This window comes from Myxine glutinosa, chromosome 11 (assembly GCF_964187855.1).
Source record: "Myxine glutinosa chromosome 11, kmMyxGlut1.1, whole genome shotgun sequence".
Classification (NCBI taxonomy): domain Eukaryota; kingdom Metazoa; phylum Chordata; class Myxini; order Myxiniformes; family Myxinidae; genus Myxine; species Myxine glutinosa.
In genome coordinates, this window is record NC_136271.1 from 40,299,328 (window position 1) to 40,314,495 (window position 15,168).

General features: G+C 41.8%; 1 protein-coding gene across 1 annotated transcript in view; it reads left to right on the forward strand.

The window, feature by feature from the left end:
- The window catches only part of LOC137436117 (adhesion G protein-coupled receptor B3), a 999,412-nt gene that overhangs the window by 922,931 nt on the left and 61,313 nt on the right, over positions 1 to 15,168 (forward strand). Inside the window, exons 20-21 of the mRNA XM_078786591.1 lie at positions 11,978 to 12,063; positions 12,387 to 12,479. Of these exons, the coding sequence (XP_078642717.1) occupies positions 11,978 to 12,063; positions 12,387 to 12,479 (179 nt within the window). The remainder of the gene's footprint in view (positions 1 to 11,977; positions 12,064 to 12,386; positions 12,480 to 15,168) is intronic.

Here is a 15,168-nt window from a genome sequence, read left to right on the forward strand (position 1 = left end):
AAGGCAAAGGCTAAAAGCAAGACATGACATTCACAGCTCTTCTATGTGTGAACAATCTATGCAATAATAAACACTTGAGTAACAAGAAACACCTGTCCGTCATCCGTTCCAAGAGTTATTCTTTTCTAAAATGGGGCGACTGAACATAAAAATTGCTCTGCAATGGTAAAACGTATATACGAGTACATCGAAATACCAACAAATAAAAGCTTATCTTCTGTCCTCTTGCCTCATATTCATTTTTTGATCTCAAATCCAAGTTTCTTGAGTATATAGCAATAATAACAAATTTGACTTCCCTGCTCTAATACTTATGGAGGACAATGTATATATGCCTGAAGGATAGCGTAGAGGTTTGCACACTCACCTCTGTGCTGTCTTGGCTGGGTTTGAATGTCCACCTAGGTATAAAATTGCACCCTGGTGTTTCACATGCAGAAGTGTGTGCTGTACCTCAGATTATATTTCAAACTGTGTGTCCCGTCTGTTGGAATTTGTTGTTGAATTTTCAAGATCCCATGGTGTCCTTCGTAAAGAGTGGGCGAGCGATTACCTGCACCATGAAAATATTGCAATTTCCTGTTCAAGCACACAGGGGCACAGCCCAGACAGCACAGCCACATCTTCCAGCATATGTTGCTATCCACAACGATATGCTGTGTACAAAAGAAGAAGATATATGTATCTATTTCAGAATTGAAGGCACATTAACCAACAAATATAACTAAACTCGAGCAATTTGCAACAACAAAGAAAGAGAAGGCTTGGACTCGGTTGATGTTTCATTCGTTGTTGACAAACTCTCTCAAGCCCAAAACTCCAATTCCAGCCAGCCCACATCCTTTTTTTTTTCCAGCCCACATCTTTTTTGTGACTCACAACACCTTTCAACCCATGTGCCAATGCATGGAATTCTGTCATCGTATTGGGATAAGCCAAGCCATAATCATTCGGGTTTGCTTCTTCCTGCATCATAACAGTCACACTCTATTAATTTGTGGGTGTGCATGAGCGGTTATGCAAGCATTTCCCTGCTCACATATGTCCGGTTTCCTCCTTTACATGCACATAAGTTGTATATAGGTATAGTGTACAGGCAAGCTGGTTATATGCTTTGGTGGTGAGCAGGTGTGGTTTGTGATTGTGTATACATGGCATTTTGAGGTGGTGTGCTGGCATTCTGGCATCGGTGTAGTTTGACTTCTCTATTTGGGGGGGCGGGGGGGTGTCAAGGGCTTTATATTAATAATCGGTAGCTAGGTCTGACTGATACAGTTTATGTTCACTATTGTTACTCACGTTTATATACGGGATGTTTTTATCTTAAATGTAAACTACAGAAAAAAATTAAGGTGGGGGCATTGTCCTCCCTGCCCCCCCCGCCCCAAACTCCGCCAGTGCATTCTGGTGAATGCATGTGCTGGTGTGTTGTGGTCAAGTTTTCTGGTGATTTATGAGTCCCATGTTGGTGTTGTCTCCTTACTTTTTTGTCCATTTAAACTTTGCACCATCTCATTATTCACACATTTATTACCTGATTGTATTGTGTTAGAATGTCATTTGCTTCACTCGTTGGTTCACCTGCTTAACTTATCACATACAAAGTCTCAAGCACCAATCGCCAATGTGTTTTTGTTTTTGTTTTTTTGTATACTTAATCGAAGCTCATATAAGAGCTAACACAAATAGCATATAATAAAGGGAGCGGGAGACAAGATGGGGGAGAGAGGGAAGCACAGCAACACTAGGGAATAGGTACATCGGGAGATCTATGGAAGAGAAAGGGCTGGGGTGGGATGCATGGGATAATCAAGATGGACCCTACAGGGATTTTCAGGAAAGAAAACAGGGAATTTGTTGGAGGTGGGTTTGGCGTGGATTATCGGGGGTGGAAAAGATCAAGGATTTGGATTGGCAAGATATTAGATGGTGGTGATAAGCTGTTTTGTAGACCCAGAGGGAGGAGTGGGATTGAAAAGAATGTGGGAATTTGTTCCAGAGATGGGAAAAAGAGGAATGAATAAATAGCACCGCAAAGCAGGCACCGCGTCCATTTTCGAAAGAAACCTTCCTCTACTCAACCCCAACACACACTGCAAAAATGGATTTAATCGGACAAGCCGTTCTGCTCAAAATTGACGGAAACCAATTTCAAGATGGCTGCCGTGGTGGCCATATTGAAAATCGAGCGCGCCCATTTTCGAAAGGCACCTTCCTCTACTCAACCGCAACACACACTGCAAACATGGATTTAATCGGATAAGCCGTTCTGCTCGAAATTGACGGAAACCAATTTCCAGATGGCTGCCGTGGTGGCCATATTGAAAATCACAGCGCACCCATTTTCGAAAGGAACCTTCCTCTACCCAACCCCAACACACACTAGTGTAGGAGCATCTGGAATCCCATGGGCATTTAATGGTTAAAGTAAACCACCTATCTAATTATCTTTATTAGACCCCAACCAACCACAAAATACTTTGTGGCCATCTCAAATATGTGTAGAACACCATTTTATGACGTCATCAAGATGGCCGCCATGAAAACGATGCTTGAAATCAGATTTTCAGTCATAACTTTGAAACTACTCAACCAAATTTAATGATGTTTTGCTCAAATTGCTCAGAATGATGCTGCAGAGATATCTATACTGTTTTCACATAATATTCTACCAACAAAAAATAGAATTTGTGTCAAAAATGAGTAATTTTTGTACGTATTAAAATATAGTACAATACTGGAAAGATAACATGAAATGATTTTGTTTTTATAACATTGAAATTTATTGACAAAATATATTTTAAATGCAACTATATAAGAACAGCTCTTGGCCCAAGTACTATACAAGAAAATATAGTACGTAATGTGTACCCAGTATTCCCTATTGGAGGTGGGAGAAAGGGGTTCATAAACGTCGGGAGATGGAGCTTGACGTCCCACTCCCTCCATGCATTATACTAATATATTTGTCCAATCATTTGAGACATATACATATAGATTAATAGATGTATGAACATTTAATAAACTGATATACTCTAAAACATTGCATTTCCCAAGTCAAGCCTAGCCTTCAGTCTAGACTGTAACAATAACGTAAGAATGACTGTAATAATAACTTAAGAATAAAGTGGTAAACATAGGTACACTGAATAATTTAAAAGTAATATAATAACAACTGATGAAAAAAAACCAATACTCAAACAAACAGAATAATAACATAATATACATATACATTGTGTTAAAAAAAAAATGGACTCGTCGCGTGAGCGCAATTGAGTTGTGCTGTGTCTCATTGACGTCTTGAAATTGATCTTCGAAACACAAACAAGGTATTCAGCAGTGAAAATTTTGTGCCCTCCTGACGGATTCAAGATGGCGATGGCGCATTCTGGTGTGTGCTGAGGAGCTCGCGTGGAGTAAGGAGAATTAACTGCAACGCGAGCCTGAGGAGAATTAACTGTACCGCGAGCCTGAGGAGAATTAACTGTACCGCGAGCCTGAGGAGAATTAACTGTACCGCGAGCCTGAGGAGAATTAACTGTACAGCGAGCCTGAGGAGAATGAATTAACTGTACCGCAAGCCTGAGGAGAATAACTGTACCGTGAGCCTGAGGAGAATTAACTGTACCGCGAGCCTGAGGAGAATTAACTGTACCGCGAGCCTGAGGAGAGGAGCTCACGTTTTTGGTGAGAACTGGTATTCTGAGGAGATTGGTCTTCCTAAGAAGGAGAGCTTTAAGGAGGTCATCTTGCCTGCCTGCTTTGGCCTTGGTGTTATCATCCTCCACCATTGCATTGCCTGTTCATGGTCCTGTTCGTCTCCTCATCGTCTCTTCATCGTCCTGCTCATCTCATTGCCTGCTCCATGCCCATCCTCTCATCGCCTGCTCTGTGCCCATCCTCTCAACCGCTGCCATCAGAGATAAGTCGCCATTTTGTGTCCCTTGCCCCGTCTTTGCTTGTGACTTGACGCCTTAGTTTTTATCGGATTTATTTTACTTCATTGTATATAGTTATTATTGATTTCATTCTCCGTTTATTTTGTTCGGGATTAAATCAGTTTGATTTTATTCAAAGCTTTATCCCGGTGTTTACACTGGTTAGAATAGGTACACCGTATCCCTGCGTGTCGTAAGAGGCGACTAAGAAGGTTGGCGTCAGGAAGGGCATCCGGCCATAAAAACATTGCCTCAAAAAGAGAACCATGACAATTACAACTACATATGGGCAGGGTACAGCCCGAAGTGGAGATCGGTTTCTGAGGTTTGGGACATGGGATGTAGGGACAATGACAGGGAGATCAGGAGAAGTGGTGGAAGTATTGATCAGAAGAAGAGTGGACATATGTTGTGTGCAAGAGACAAGATGGAAGGGAAGTGGTCTGAGAATGGTGAAGGGAAGGCAGGGACAGAAATACACGTTTGTGTGGCAAGGGTGCCTGGAGGGCGTGAATGGTGTTGCTGTCCTGTTTTCTGAGGAGTTTGTAGACAGTGTGGTGAGTGTGACTAGAGTGAGTGATAGGTTGATGATGGTGAAAATGATGATTGGAGAGCTCTTGGTGAACGTCATCTCGGGATATGCTCCGCAGATTGGTCGGAGCGATGAAGAGAAGGACAAGTTCTGGTGTGCGATAGAGAAGCTGATGGAAAACGTGAAAGATGAGGAAGTTGTTGTGGTAGGAGGAGACCTAAATGGACATGTGGGAAGGAGTATGGACGGTTTTGAGGGAGTTTTTGTCAAGGGACTTTGAGGGAGGTTTTGAGAGAGTGGAAAGAACTGGGAAGTGGCCATGTGCTGTGTGCAGGAAGGGTGACGGAGTGAACTCCATTCAATGTGCAATGTGCGCTGAGTGGGTTCATCAAAAATGTAGTGGTCTGAGAGGGTCATTAACCAGTGTGGCAGCTACATTCAAATGTAAGGTGTGCACAGAGGGAGCTGCAGATGGAGGAAATGTTGAGTTGGATCTTGGAGACGGCGTGAAGCTGGAAGGTGTGAAAACATTTTGCTACCTCGGAGACATGCTGAATGGACAAGGTGGATCAGACTCGGCAACGGTTGCAAGAGTGAGATGTGCATGGAAGCGGTTTCGGGAACTGAGTGGCGTGCTGATGAGGAGGGGAGTGTCGTTGAAGCTGAAGGGAAAGGTGTATGCTGCACGTGTGAGAAGTGTTATGATTTATGGGAGCGAGACATGGGTAATGAACGTAGAGCAGCAACTAAGGCTGGAAAGGGTGGAAATGCGAATGGTTCGGTGGATGTGCGGAGTATCGTTGAGAGAGAGGAAGACAAATGATGAATTGCGAAAGATGATGGGATAGAGCCTGTGATTGATGCTGTGAAGAGAAACAGGTTGAGATGGTTTGGTCATGTGTTGAGGAAGGATGAAAGTGACTGGTTGAGAAGAGTGATGGAAATGAATGTAGAAGGAAGTAGAGGACGGGGAAGACCGAGAAAGACTTGGCTAAAGATGATGGAAGAAGAAATGCGGGCAAGGGGGTTAACAAGGAGAGATGCAGAAAATAGGGCAAAATGGAGAAGATTGTCATGGGGACCGCAAGGCTAACCCCCGCTCTAGTGGGAAAATGGCCTTTAAATGCATGTTGTTGTTTTTGTTGTATTGTGTTAAAAAAATATCCATAATATTTGGACTATAAACCAAATACATACCCAAAAGAAATACATATTATATAATTCAGTAAAAATAATATATAGTGTACATTATGACTAGGTGGAATGACCAGATAAAACGTGACATCAAATAAAATATATATTTTTAACTTAACAAACGAAAGGTTTAAGTACAGCACTTTGATTAGAGTATCACTATTTGGTGATAACACAAAACTAGACACAAATTGTTTTTGGAATTGGACTTGGAAATTGACTTTTATTCCAATAATGACAAGAAATTATGTTACATTTAATTTAATCAGTGACATTATATAGAAAACCAACACTCAGTCATTGGTGTGGCAAAATAATTTAATAATAATCACCAATAATGTTTCGTAGATATAGGAGTCATTTTTAGACTTTTATAGATATTAATAGTTATGGTCATCCAACAGCTAAACCCATGGTAATACTGGAACTGATAAGCATAACAGAATGTGGGGGGTGAACTAATAACTCAGAAACATGTTAGATTAGTTCATCCTCAGTGTCTTCATCATCCTCACTCGCTGTATCCACTTCCATATTTTCACAATCATCAACACAATTACAAAGTTCAGTGCATTTTAGTCCTGCAATGCCTTGTAGTAGCACTTCGTGGTAGCACAGCCACACTTTATCAAGTGAATTACTGACTCAGGTGCTGGGAGTTGTGTAGATGTTATTTCCACCCAGTGCCCATTGACCATGTCCCAACCATAATCCTGAGGTGATGGAATGTTGGCATGGACATTTTTGTCATTGTTCCAGATCATTGCTTGGTAATGTGCTCTCCAGATTGAATGTTTTAGTGCATCTTTTGTTGGTGGCAGTTTTTCAGACTGGGCTTGTTTCTTCTTGAATAACCACCACCTCAAGTCTTTCACCTCATCTATCTGTGTTTGAGGAAGAAACAACTGGCACACATACTGCTCCAGTGCCTTCATAGTGTCCTCTGTTGGTTTGAGAGTCTTGCCTAAATTGCGAAAGGCTGAAATAGTTTCTTCACTGGAGTTCTGAAATACCTTCCAGCATGTTAGCTTTCCCTTGCCTGCAAAGCTACCAGTAATGTCAGCTCCTGTAAAGGAGTGGAATCCAGGAAGGGCAGCAACTTTGTTACTGCCTAGAGCATCACATATTGGTCCTCGAGGAATTGATCTGTGCTTGTCTTTAGCTCCTGTTATGAATGATGAATCTTTACATAATTCTGGGTAACGTCTGAGAGCAAGGATAAGAACATCAGTGTCCGGTGAATGAATGTCTATCCTAGTAGCTCCACGAGCTGTTGCATCAAGGGCGTGCAGCAGTAACTTTGTGTCAGCCTCTTCCTGTTCACTTGCCAGGTAGCTCATGTCCTTGTGTGTTGCTTCACATTTGTCTCCCCAGGCCACAACAAGCTTCATTCCATTTTTGGTGCCTTGCTGAAGAGATTTTTGTGCCAGGTAGTTTGAGAGCTCCATCTTTGTGTTTGTATGAGAGAGTAGTTTCTTTAGGGGCACTTGTGCAATGTTTGTATTGTCCATTAAGTGGTAAGCAACTGGTTGAGTGCCACTTTGCCTTCTTTCTCGCTCAATTGTTTTCAATGACTGGGAGACATCATATCTGTCAAATACCAGATGCACTTCATCGTATTTCTGTTGGTTGAACTTGTTAAAGACAAGTGTTGTGAAGTAAAGTCCAAGATCTGAACACAGCTTTATCCTTTCCGGCTTCGGCATTGATTGAACTTCTACCATGGCATCTATAAGGGCAACCTTCATTTCTGTGATTGGGTGCTCAGCTACTTCAGCATTTACCTCTTCTAAGGCTTTGGGGGCATCTTCGACGATTTTCATAAGGTTGCTCTTCGCTGAACAGTGCGGCATTGTGCCATCTGCAGCAAACAGAGCCCTTGGCAGTACTGAAAGTTCATGTTTCCCAATTTCATCTTTCAAGTTTATGTCAGACCTCGACTTTGACACAACTAGCATGCGGCCAAAGAGTGATCGGTCTTCCTGAAGTTCAACTATTTTCTGTCCTGCTTTGACTGCTACTATTTTCCCAGTGTGTTTCCATGTTTGTAGCTTTCTCTTCTTCATCGAATCCCAGAGAATAACTTCACCAGTTGTGATTCTCTTTGACACAAATTCATCAAACAGATCCTGGCCAATTTCATTCCTGTTGCAGAGATCATTCTTGATATTCTCTGGCAAGACTGCTTTTGTAGCAAAGTTAAATAGATCATCACAGTCTTCAGTGAATGGATTTATCAAACCCCTCAGAGTTTGGACAAGATTTTCCCAAATTTTTTTATATTTGTAATATGTTTAGGTAGTGTGATGTACAGAAAACAGTATAAACAGTTCAGTAGCTTCATTCTGAACATTTTGAGCCCAACATCTTTAAATTTGATTGAGTAGTTTCAAAATTATGATTTTAAGCATCGTTTTATAGCGGCCATCTTGATGACGTCATAAAATTGTGTTCTACACATTTTTGAGATGGCCATCAAGTATTTTTTAGTTGTTTGGGGTCTAATAAAGATAATTAGATCGGTGGTTTGCTTTAACCATAACCATTAAATGCCCACGGGACTTTTTCAAATACCATATACTACCTGACTACACTGCAAAAATGGATTTAATCGGACAAGCCATTCTGCTCGAAATTGATGGAAACCAATTTCAAGATGGCTGCCGTGGCGGCCATATTGAAAATCTCAGCGCGCCCATTTTCGAAAGGAACCTTCCTCCACTCAACCCCAACACACACTGCAAAAATGGATTTAATCGGACAAGCCATTCTGCTCGAAATTGATGGAAACCAAAAGTTGACGGACGCCCGGATGGCTGCCGTGGCGGCCATATTGAAAATCGCAGCGCGCCCATTTTCGAAAGGAACCTTCCTCCACTCAACCCCAACACACACTGCAAAAATGGATTTAATCGGACAAGCCATTCTCCTTGAAATTGACGGAAACCAAAAGTTGACGGACGCCCGTGACGACAATACCCCTTAGCCCAATTTGGGGTGAAAAGTGAAGGTGAGCAGAGAGTCTTGATTTTGGCAGTTTCATCAGAAGAGGGTTGATGGCAGGCCTTGTGCATCCTGCAGGAATATTTGGGGGACAGAGCACAGAGGACAGAGCAGGAGGAGCTAGGCCGGAGAGGAGTCGATAGAAGACAGAAAGACCACCAACCTGCCTGTGGTGAGAGAGTGAAATGCCCTCAGAATCAGCTTCATCATGGGAGATTCCAATGATTCTGAAAGCTTTGGCCTCAACAGCATGAAGCCGAGCTAGGTGTGAGGCAGGAGCACCAGCCCAGAGGGGAGAGTAGTAATCCATCACGCTGCAGATGAAAACATTGTAAGTGGTGAGTAGATCAGTAGTGCCAAGAAAGTACTTCACATGATGGAGGATGCCCAGTCGGTGACTGGCTTTGGAGGCCGGCTTGGAAATGTGGCTTTCCCAGGAAATGTCATTTCCCAGTAAAGAAATGTGGCTTTCCCAGCCAGTTGACATGACAATTGAAATCGCCACGTATGAGGACAAGAGAGTTAGGATGAGTGGATATAAGTTGGTCCATGTTGTTGGAGAGCGAGATGTAAATGGAGTCATCACTGTTTGGTGGACGGTACAACACACATATGAACAAAAGGTGGGAGTGGAGAGGAAGCCGTAGCCAGAGGTACTCTTGGAGGTGTGGTGGAGGGAGGGCAGTGCAGTGAGAGTGATGAACGGAGTTTTTGATAAAGATAGCAACTCCACCACCAGGATGAGGCTTAGGTCTATCATACTGGAGGAGGGAGTAACCAGGGAGAGATACTAAGGAGTCAGGGACATCTTGAAGGAGGAAAGTTTCTTTTAAGCACATTACGTCTGGTTTGTCAGAAGCAACCTGCATGGAGATATCAGTTAGGATTGAGTGAAGGCCCTGGATGTTTGAGGTCCATACCATTGAGGAATAAGGAAGATGTAGGAAGAGTGTCGGGTACAATAGAGGGGAAGGAGGGAGAGGGTAAGATGAGGAAGGAGAGGGGGGGTCTGGAGAGCTGTTGACAGCATGTCAGAGATTGCAGAAGTGCTGGGAGAGAGGGTAGGATGAGGTAGGATGAGATGAATATGAAGTTTCTTAATTCCAGGTAGTAACAACCATTAGTCTGTATTGTACTGTGGGAATGGTGTATGCTGCATGTGTGAGAAGTGTTATGATTTATGGGAGCGAGACATGGGTAATGAACGTAGAGCAGCAACGAAGGCTGGAAAGGGTGGAAATGTGAATGGTTCGGTGGATGTGCGGAGTATCGTTGAGAGAGAGGGAGACAAATGATGAATTGCGACAGATGATGGGAATAGAGCCTGTGATGGATGCTGTGAAGAGGAACAGTTTGAGATGGTTTGGTCATGTGTTGAGGAAGGATGAAAGTGACTGGTTGAGAAGAGTGATGGAAATGAATGTAGAAGGAAGTCGAGGATGGGGAAGACCGAGAAAGACTTGGCTAAAGATGGTCGAAGAAGAAATGCGGGCAAGGGGGTTAACAAGGGGAGATGCAGAAAATAGGGCAAAATGGAGAAGATTGTCATGGGGACCGCAAAGCCAACCCCCGCTCTTGCAGGGAAAATGGCCTTAAAATACCTGTTGTTGTTGTTGTTGTTGTGCTGTGTTTTCACTTCTTTGTTGCAGCTTTGTTACATACACGATATATTCATGTTTGAGCAACACCACATTTGTCCGTTAAAAAATATTACCTGAATTGAAATATAAAATAGTTTAATGGTGTGGGTTGCTTTCCTGTACAGAGATGGAGGTAAAACAAGTACAAAATATATTACAGAACAATGGTTATGATCGTAGCTTACTTCCTTAATTTAAGAAACCTTGTATTGCAAAAAGCAAACAGTTAGATATGATTGAGGTCGGTGTTTTACTTATTACCGAGACCTCTCAGAAATAATTGGCAAAATCCAATGAGGTGCATAAATTGGAGTGACTTGTAAGCCAATGCACACCATCGGCAGTGTTATTACCCAATTAAAAGACCAATTCCATTTGGTGATAAATCGGAGGGAGTATAGATTCATGTCACTACAATAAGTGGATGCAAAAAAAAAGAATAGAGTACCACCTCTAAGGATTGTAGTTGAGCATATATTGGTGAAACTGGGAGAAATTTTGAAATTCATATTGGACGAACATAAAAGGGGCATTTATTGGGGTTGGACAGGACATTTGACAGGACATCACAGGACATTTGACATTCATTGAACAGCGAGGATCCCATATAGCATATACTATGCATCATACGAAAGATACATCAAAGATTGGTGCTTGAGACTTTGGTATGTAATAGACCAAGGAGGTGATCTAACTAGTGAACAACTGACATCGCAAGACCATGCAATCCACTAATAAATGTGTCAGGAATGGGACGGGGTCTGTCAAGAACAGAGAACAGAAAGGACAAAAAAAAAAAAAAAGAGACTTTCTGTTGTAATCGTTAGAGTGTCCCGCTCAGTCTGGAAGATCAGAGGTTCAAACCAGTCATAGCAAATACTGTAAAAATGGTATTTGCTGCTTCCTTCCTTTATGTTCAGCAATTAAAAGGATAATTAATAGCACAGACAATTCGCATAGACAATTCCCATAGGTTGGCATCAATGGGGAGGAGGAAATTCCTCCACATAAAATTCCCAGCTGAGTGCAGTGAGAAATGTAGCGCCATTGCTGTGTGGTCGCTGGTACCAGAATGCCATGGGATTACTGCATAGGCCAACTAGGCCCAGGCCTAGGGCCTAAAACGATGGATGATTGATATATATATATATATATATATATATATATATATATATATATATATATATATATAGAGTCTGGAACATCATGAAATGAAAGAATCATGAAAAAATAATTTCTTAAACGAAAAACATGAATGATACCAAAGTTCCAAACAAACATATTGTACCAAAACACTGTGTCACGTTATTGCTGGTGCCAGACGAACAAGCCAGCAGATAGGATTTTGATGACACTTTGTGTCTCAGATTCTATCTCATCAGATGCCACAGACAGATTTCTTTTTCGACATATCTCTCACACACAAATAATTCTGCTCTGTGTACCCCTCTCCGCCCCCAAATAATTAACATAATTTTACTCTCCTGATTAAGATGTCTAATCATTTTATGGATTGTCTTTGTGGGCAGCATTCTAAAGGCTTTCGTTTAAAAGATGTTTTCTTTAATGTTTCCATAAAACTAAATCATTTTATTTATATTATGACAGAATTCATATTTTTATGAATTGCTTTGCGCCCATGCAGTAAACGTTCACTTGTGGTCCCTCAGGTGAACATGGGGATCTGCATTCTTGTATTCAATAAGCTTGTTTCGAAGGAAGGAATTCATGACAAGAAATTGAAGCATCACGCGGGGTAAGTCACTGAAGTATTTCCTTAAGGACACATGTTTAAGAGTTATTTTGGAACACATGTGGTGAGGAATCAGAAGAGTAACGGCACAGAATAGCCTAAAGCCTTGTCATCATATGACATGTTGTCTTGCGAGCTACATCCACCATGGTCATGATTATAAATGTGATAAATGTGGAATGTTTCAAAGAAAAACATTCCCTCACCCAGCAGTCTCCTAGATAAGTTCACAACGACTTTTTTCTCCATTGTATACTCCACGTTTTATTTTTACTTTGACACGAGACATTTTTCATGCTCCTTTTATTGATGCCCTTTCTCTACAGACCAGTTCCTCTGCCACATGCTAAACTCAAATGCTCCAAGTGTGGTATTGTTTCTGGCAGTGCACTCTCCGCCTCAACAACTAGCAATGCAATGTGAGTCTGCCTTGGCTGGCCTAAGGCTGGTTACACAAGTTGTATTATACATATTTTTAAACATTACAGTTTTGTGATCGTTGTAGATCCCATTCACATGATTTATTTTTACTTGCATTGATGCATATTACACATACATATTAGACAATTTGCATGAAAGGTTAAATTGAAAAACAAGTCTGTTATTTGTTTTATGGACGATAAGGTCAAACCTATAACACAAAATTCTGTAATCCAAATTCAGAGAATTTATAGCAAAGATGGACGCTATTCACCATGTTTTCTTGAACGGTCTCGAGGGGAAATTGTAAAACCGATAACTGCCAACATTTTTGCTTTTGATTTTGCTGAGGAATATGCCTTGGTACAAATTATGATGAATGTGAAATATGGATTTATTTTCTCATAAAGCAAAGGGAGTAATGTAAAAGAAATGAGGAATCGATTCATTTTAGAAACTCCTTAGAGATGTGAACCCCTTTTAAAATGGCAAAAAAAACTTGCTTCCACTTCAACGTTTTTTGGGGATACATAGTGTTACGTTTGTGGGAGTAGACAAAGAAATACCTTAAGAAATTTCAGAATGTGTAGATTAGCATGCTCCGTATGCCACAAAGCCATCTCGATGTATGTAAGTAGGCCGTCTGTCCGGGTAAGAGCGTTTGCATGTACCCATAAGGGGTGTGGCTTTGTGCTAATTAATTATAGGGCTTAATGATTAATTCCCCAGTGTGTAATTTTCCTTCTGTTGTCTTCCCTTTGGTTTTATTACATTCAGCCAACCAGGAAATTGTGGGCTCAGTAAAACAACTATAACAAGAATGAGCAATCAGAGATTGCAGACCCTCACCAGGATGTGTTTTCAGTGGTTTTTAAGGCTTTTGTGTTAAAACAAATATGGCGGCCAAACCACGTGACCGATGGCGTCATCATTAATTTTTTTTCGAAACTAATTTATTCCTAGATTATGCTCAAGAAATTTCATCTTGGTCGGATGAAGTTTTGTACTTGTCGAATTATGACGTCATAATGGAGGCACCTATGACATCATCATTAACATATTTTATTCCCCTTGGAGAGTTCTTTACAATGAGCCATGTCTCAATTTTTTCTATTCAGCGCTTTCGGATATATAGAGTTGCAAAGTTTTTCGGTTTTTCCAAGATGGCAGCCGAACCACGTGACCGATGATGTCATCATTATGTTTTTTCTCCACCAGTTTATGCCTACATGATGCTCAAGAAATTGTATCTTGATCGGATGAAGTTTTGTACTTGTCGAATTATGACATCATAATGGAGGCACCTATGACATCATCATTAACATATTTTATTCCCCTTGGAGAGTTCTTTACAATGAGCCATGTCTCAATTTTTTCTATTCAGCGCTTTCGGATATATAGAGGTGCAAAGTTTTTCGGTTTTTTCAAGATGGCGGCCGAACCACGTGACTGATGACGTCATCATTATGTTTTTTCTCCACCATTTTATGCCTACATGATGCTCAAGAAATTGTATCTTGATCGGATGAAGTTTTGTACTTGTCGAATTATGACGTCATAATGGAGGTACCTATGACATCATCATTAACAGATTTTATTCCCCATGGAGAGTTCTTTACAATGAGCCATGTCTCAATTTTTTCTATTCAGCGCTTACCGTGATATAGAGGTGCAAAGTTTTTCGATTTTTCCAAGATTGCACCCATACCACGTGACCTATGACGTCATAATTATCATGAAAAAATTATACAGGTTGAGTTGCACCTATGGTGAAAATTTCCTGTCAATCGGACTAACGGTTCCAGAGAAAATCATATTTATTCTGTGCGGACAAACAGACAAACATTCAAATGGACCCAAATCCAAAACCCTCTCCACCTGCGACAGTAACAAATTGACTCATTCGCTCACAGCGTCGCCAGAGCCGACAGAAACAGCATTTGCCGATCGGCAAGAGAACGACGTCATCCGAACATTCCTGAATGACGACTCGACTCCGCCCCCCGACGACTCGTAATGGGGAGGCAACGCCCCGGTCTTCGTGATTGGTGGAGGTGAGATGGGATGTTTGAGTAGCGCTCGATGATTGTTCAGAGTGTGACGTCAGTGTGGAACATTCGAGAGACGGAGGAAAAAGACACGGTCTCGCCATTTTTGTTTTTTTTCTCTGTCCTGGCGTTTTGTGGAGGCGGTCGCATTTCCCTAGTGTGCTGGCTTTCAAGAGAACGGCTGTGTTTGCCTTTTTATCTTTGTTCTGGCTTGGTCGTGGGCAGTGGTGCATCTATGGCTCGTGTGCGCTTATGGAAAGAGACTTCAGGGACCATTCCCGGTTTGGAGGCGAAAAAACGACCAGCAGCAAGCCTTACCAGCCAATTGGGGACGCAGAGCTGAGTGCCGGCCGATCCCCAAATAATTGTACACCGCTCCTTTCCTATGCCATCTCCAGGCGCTGCATAACGTCATTGCCGGGTACGGAAGGGGGCTCGGCAATGACGCGCGCTGAGAGGGAGTACTCAGTTTTCACTCCGGTTGTTTGTTTTCTTGTTGTACACCGCCCCTTTCCTATGCCATGTCCAGGCACTGCATAATGTCATTGCCGGGCACCGAAGGGGGCCCGGAAATGACGCGCGCTGCAAGGGAATACTCAGTTTTCACTCCGGTTGTTCACTTGTTTTCTTTCTTGTTTGT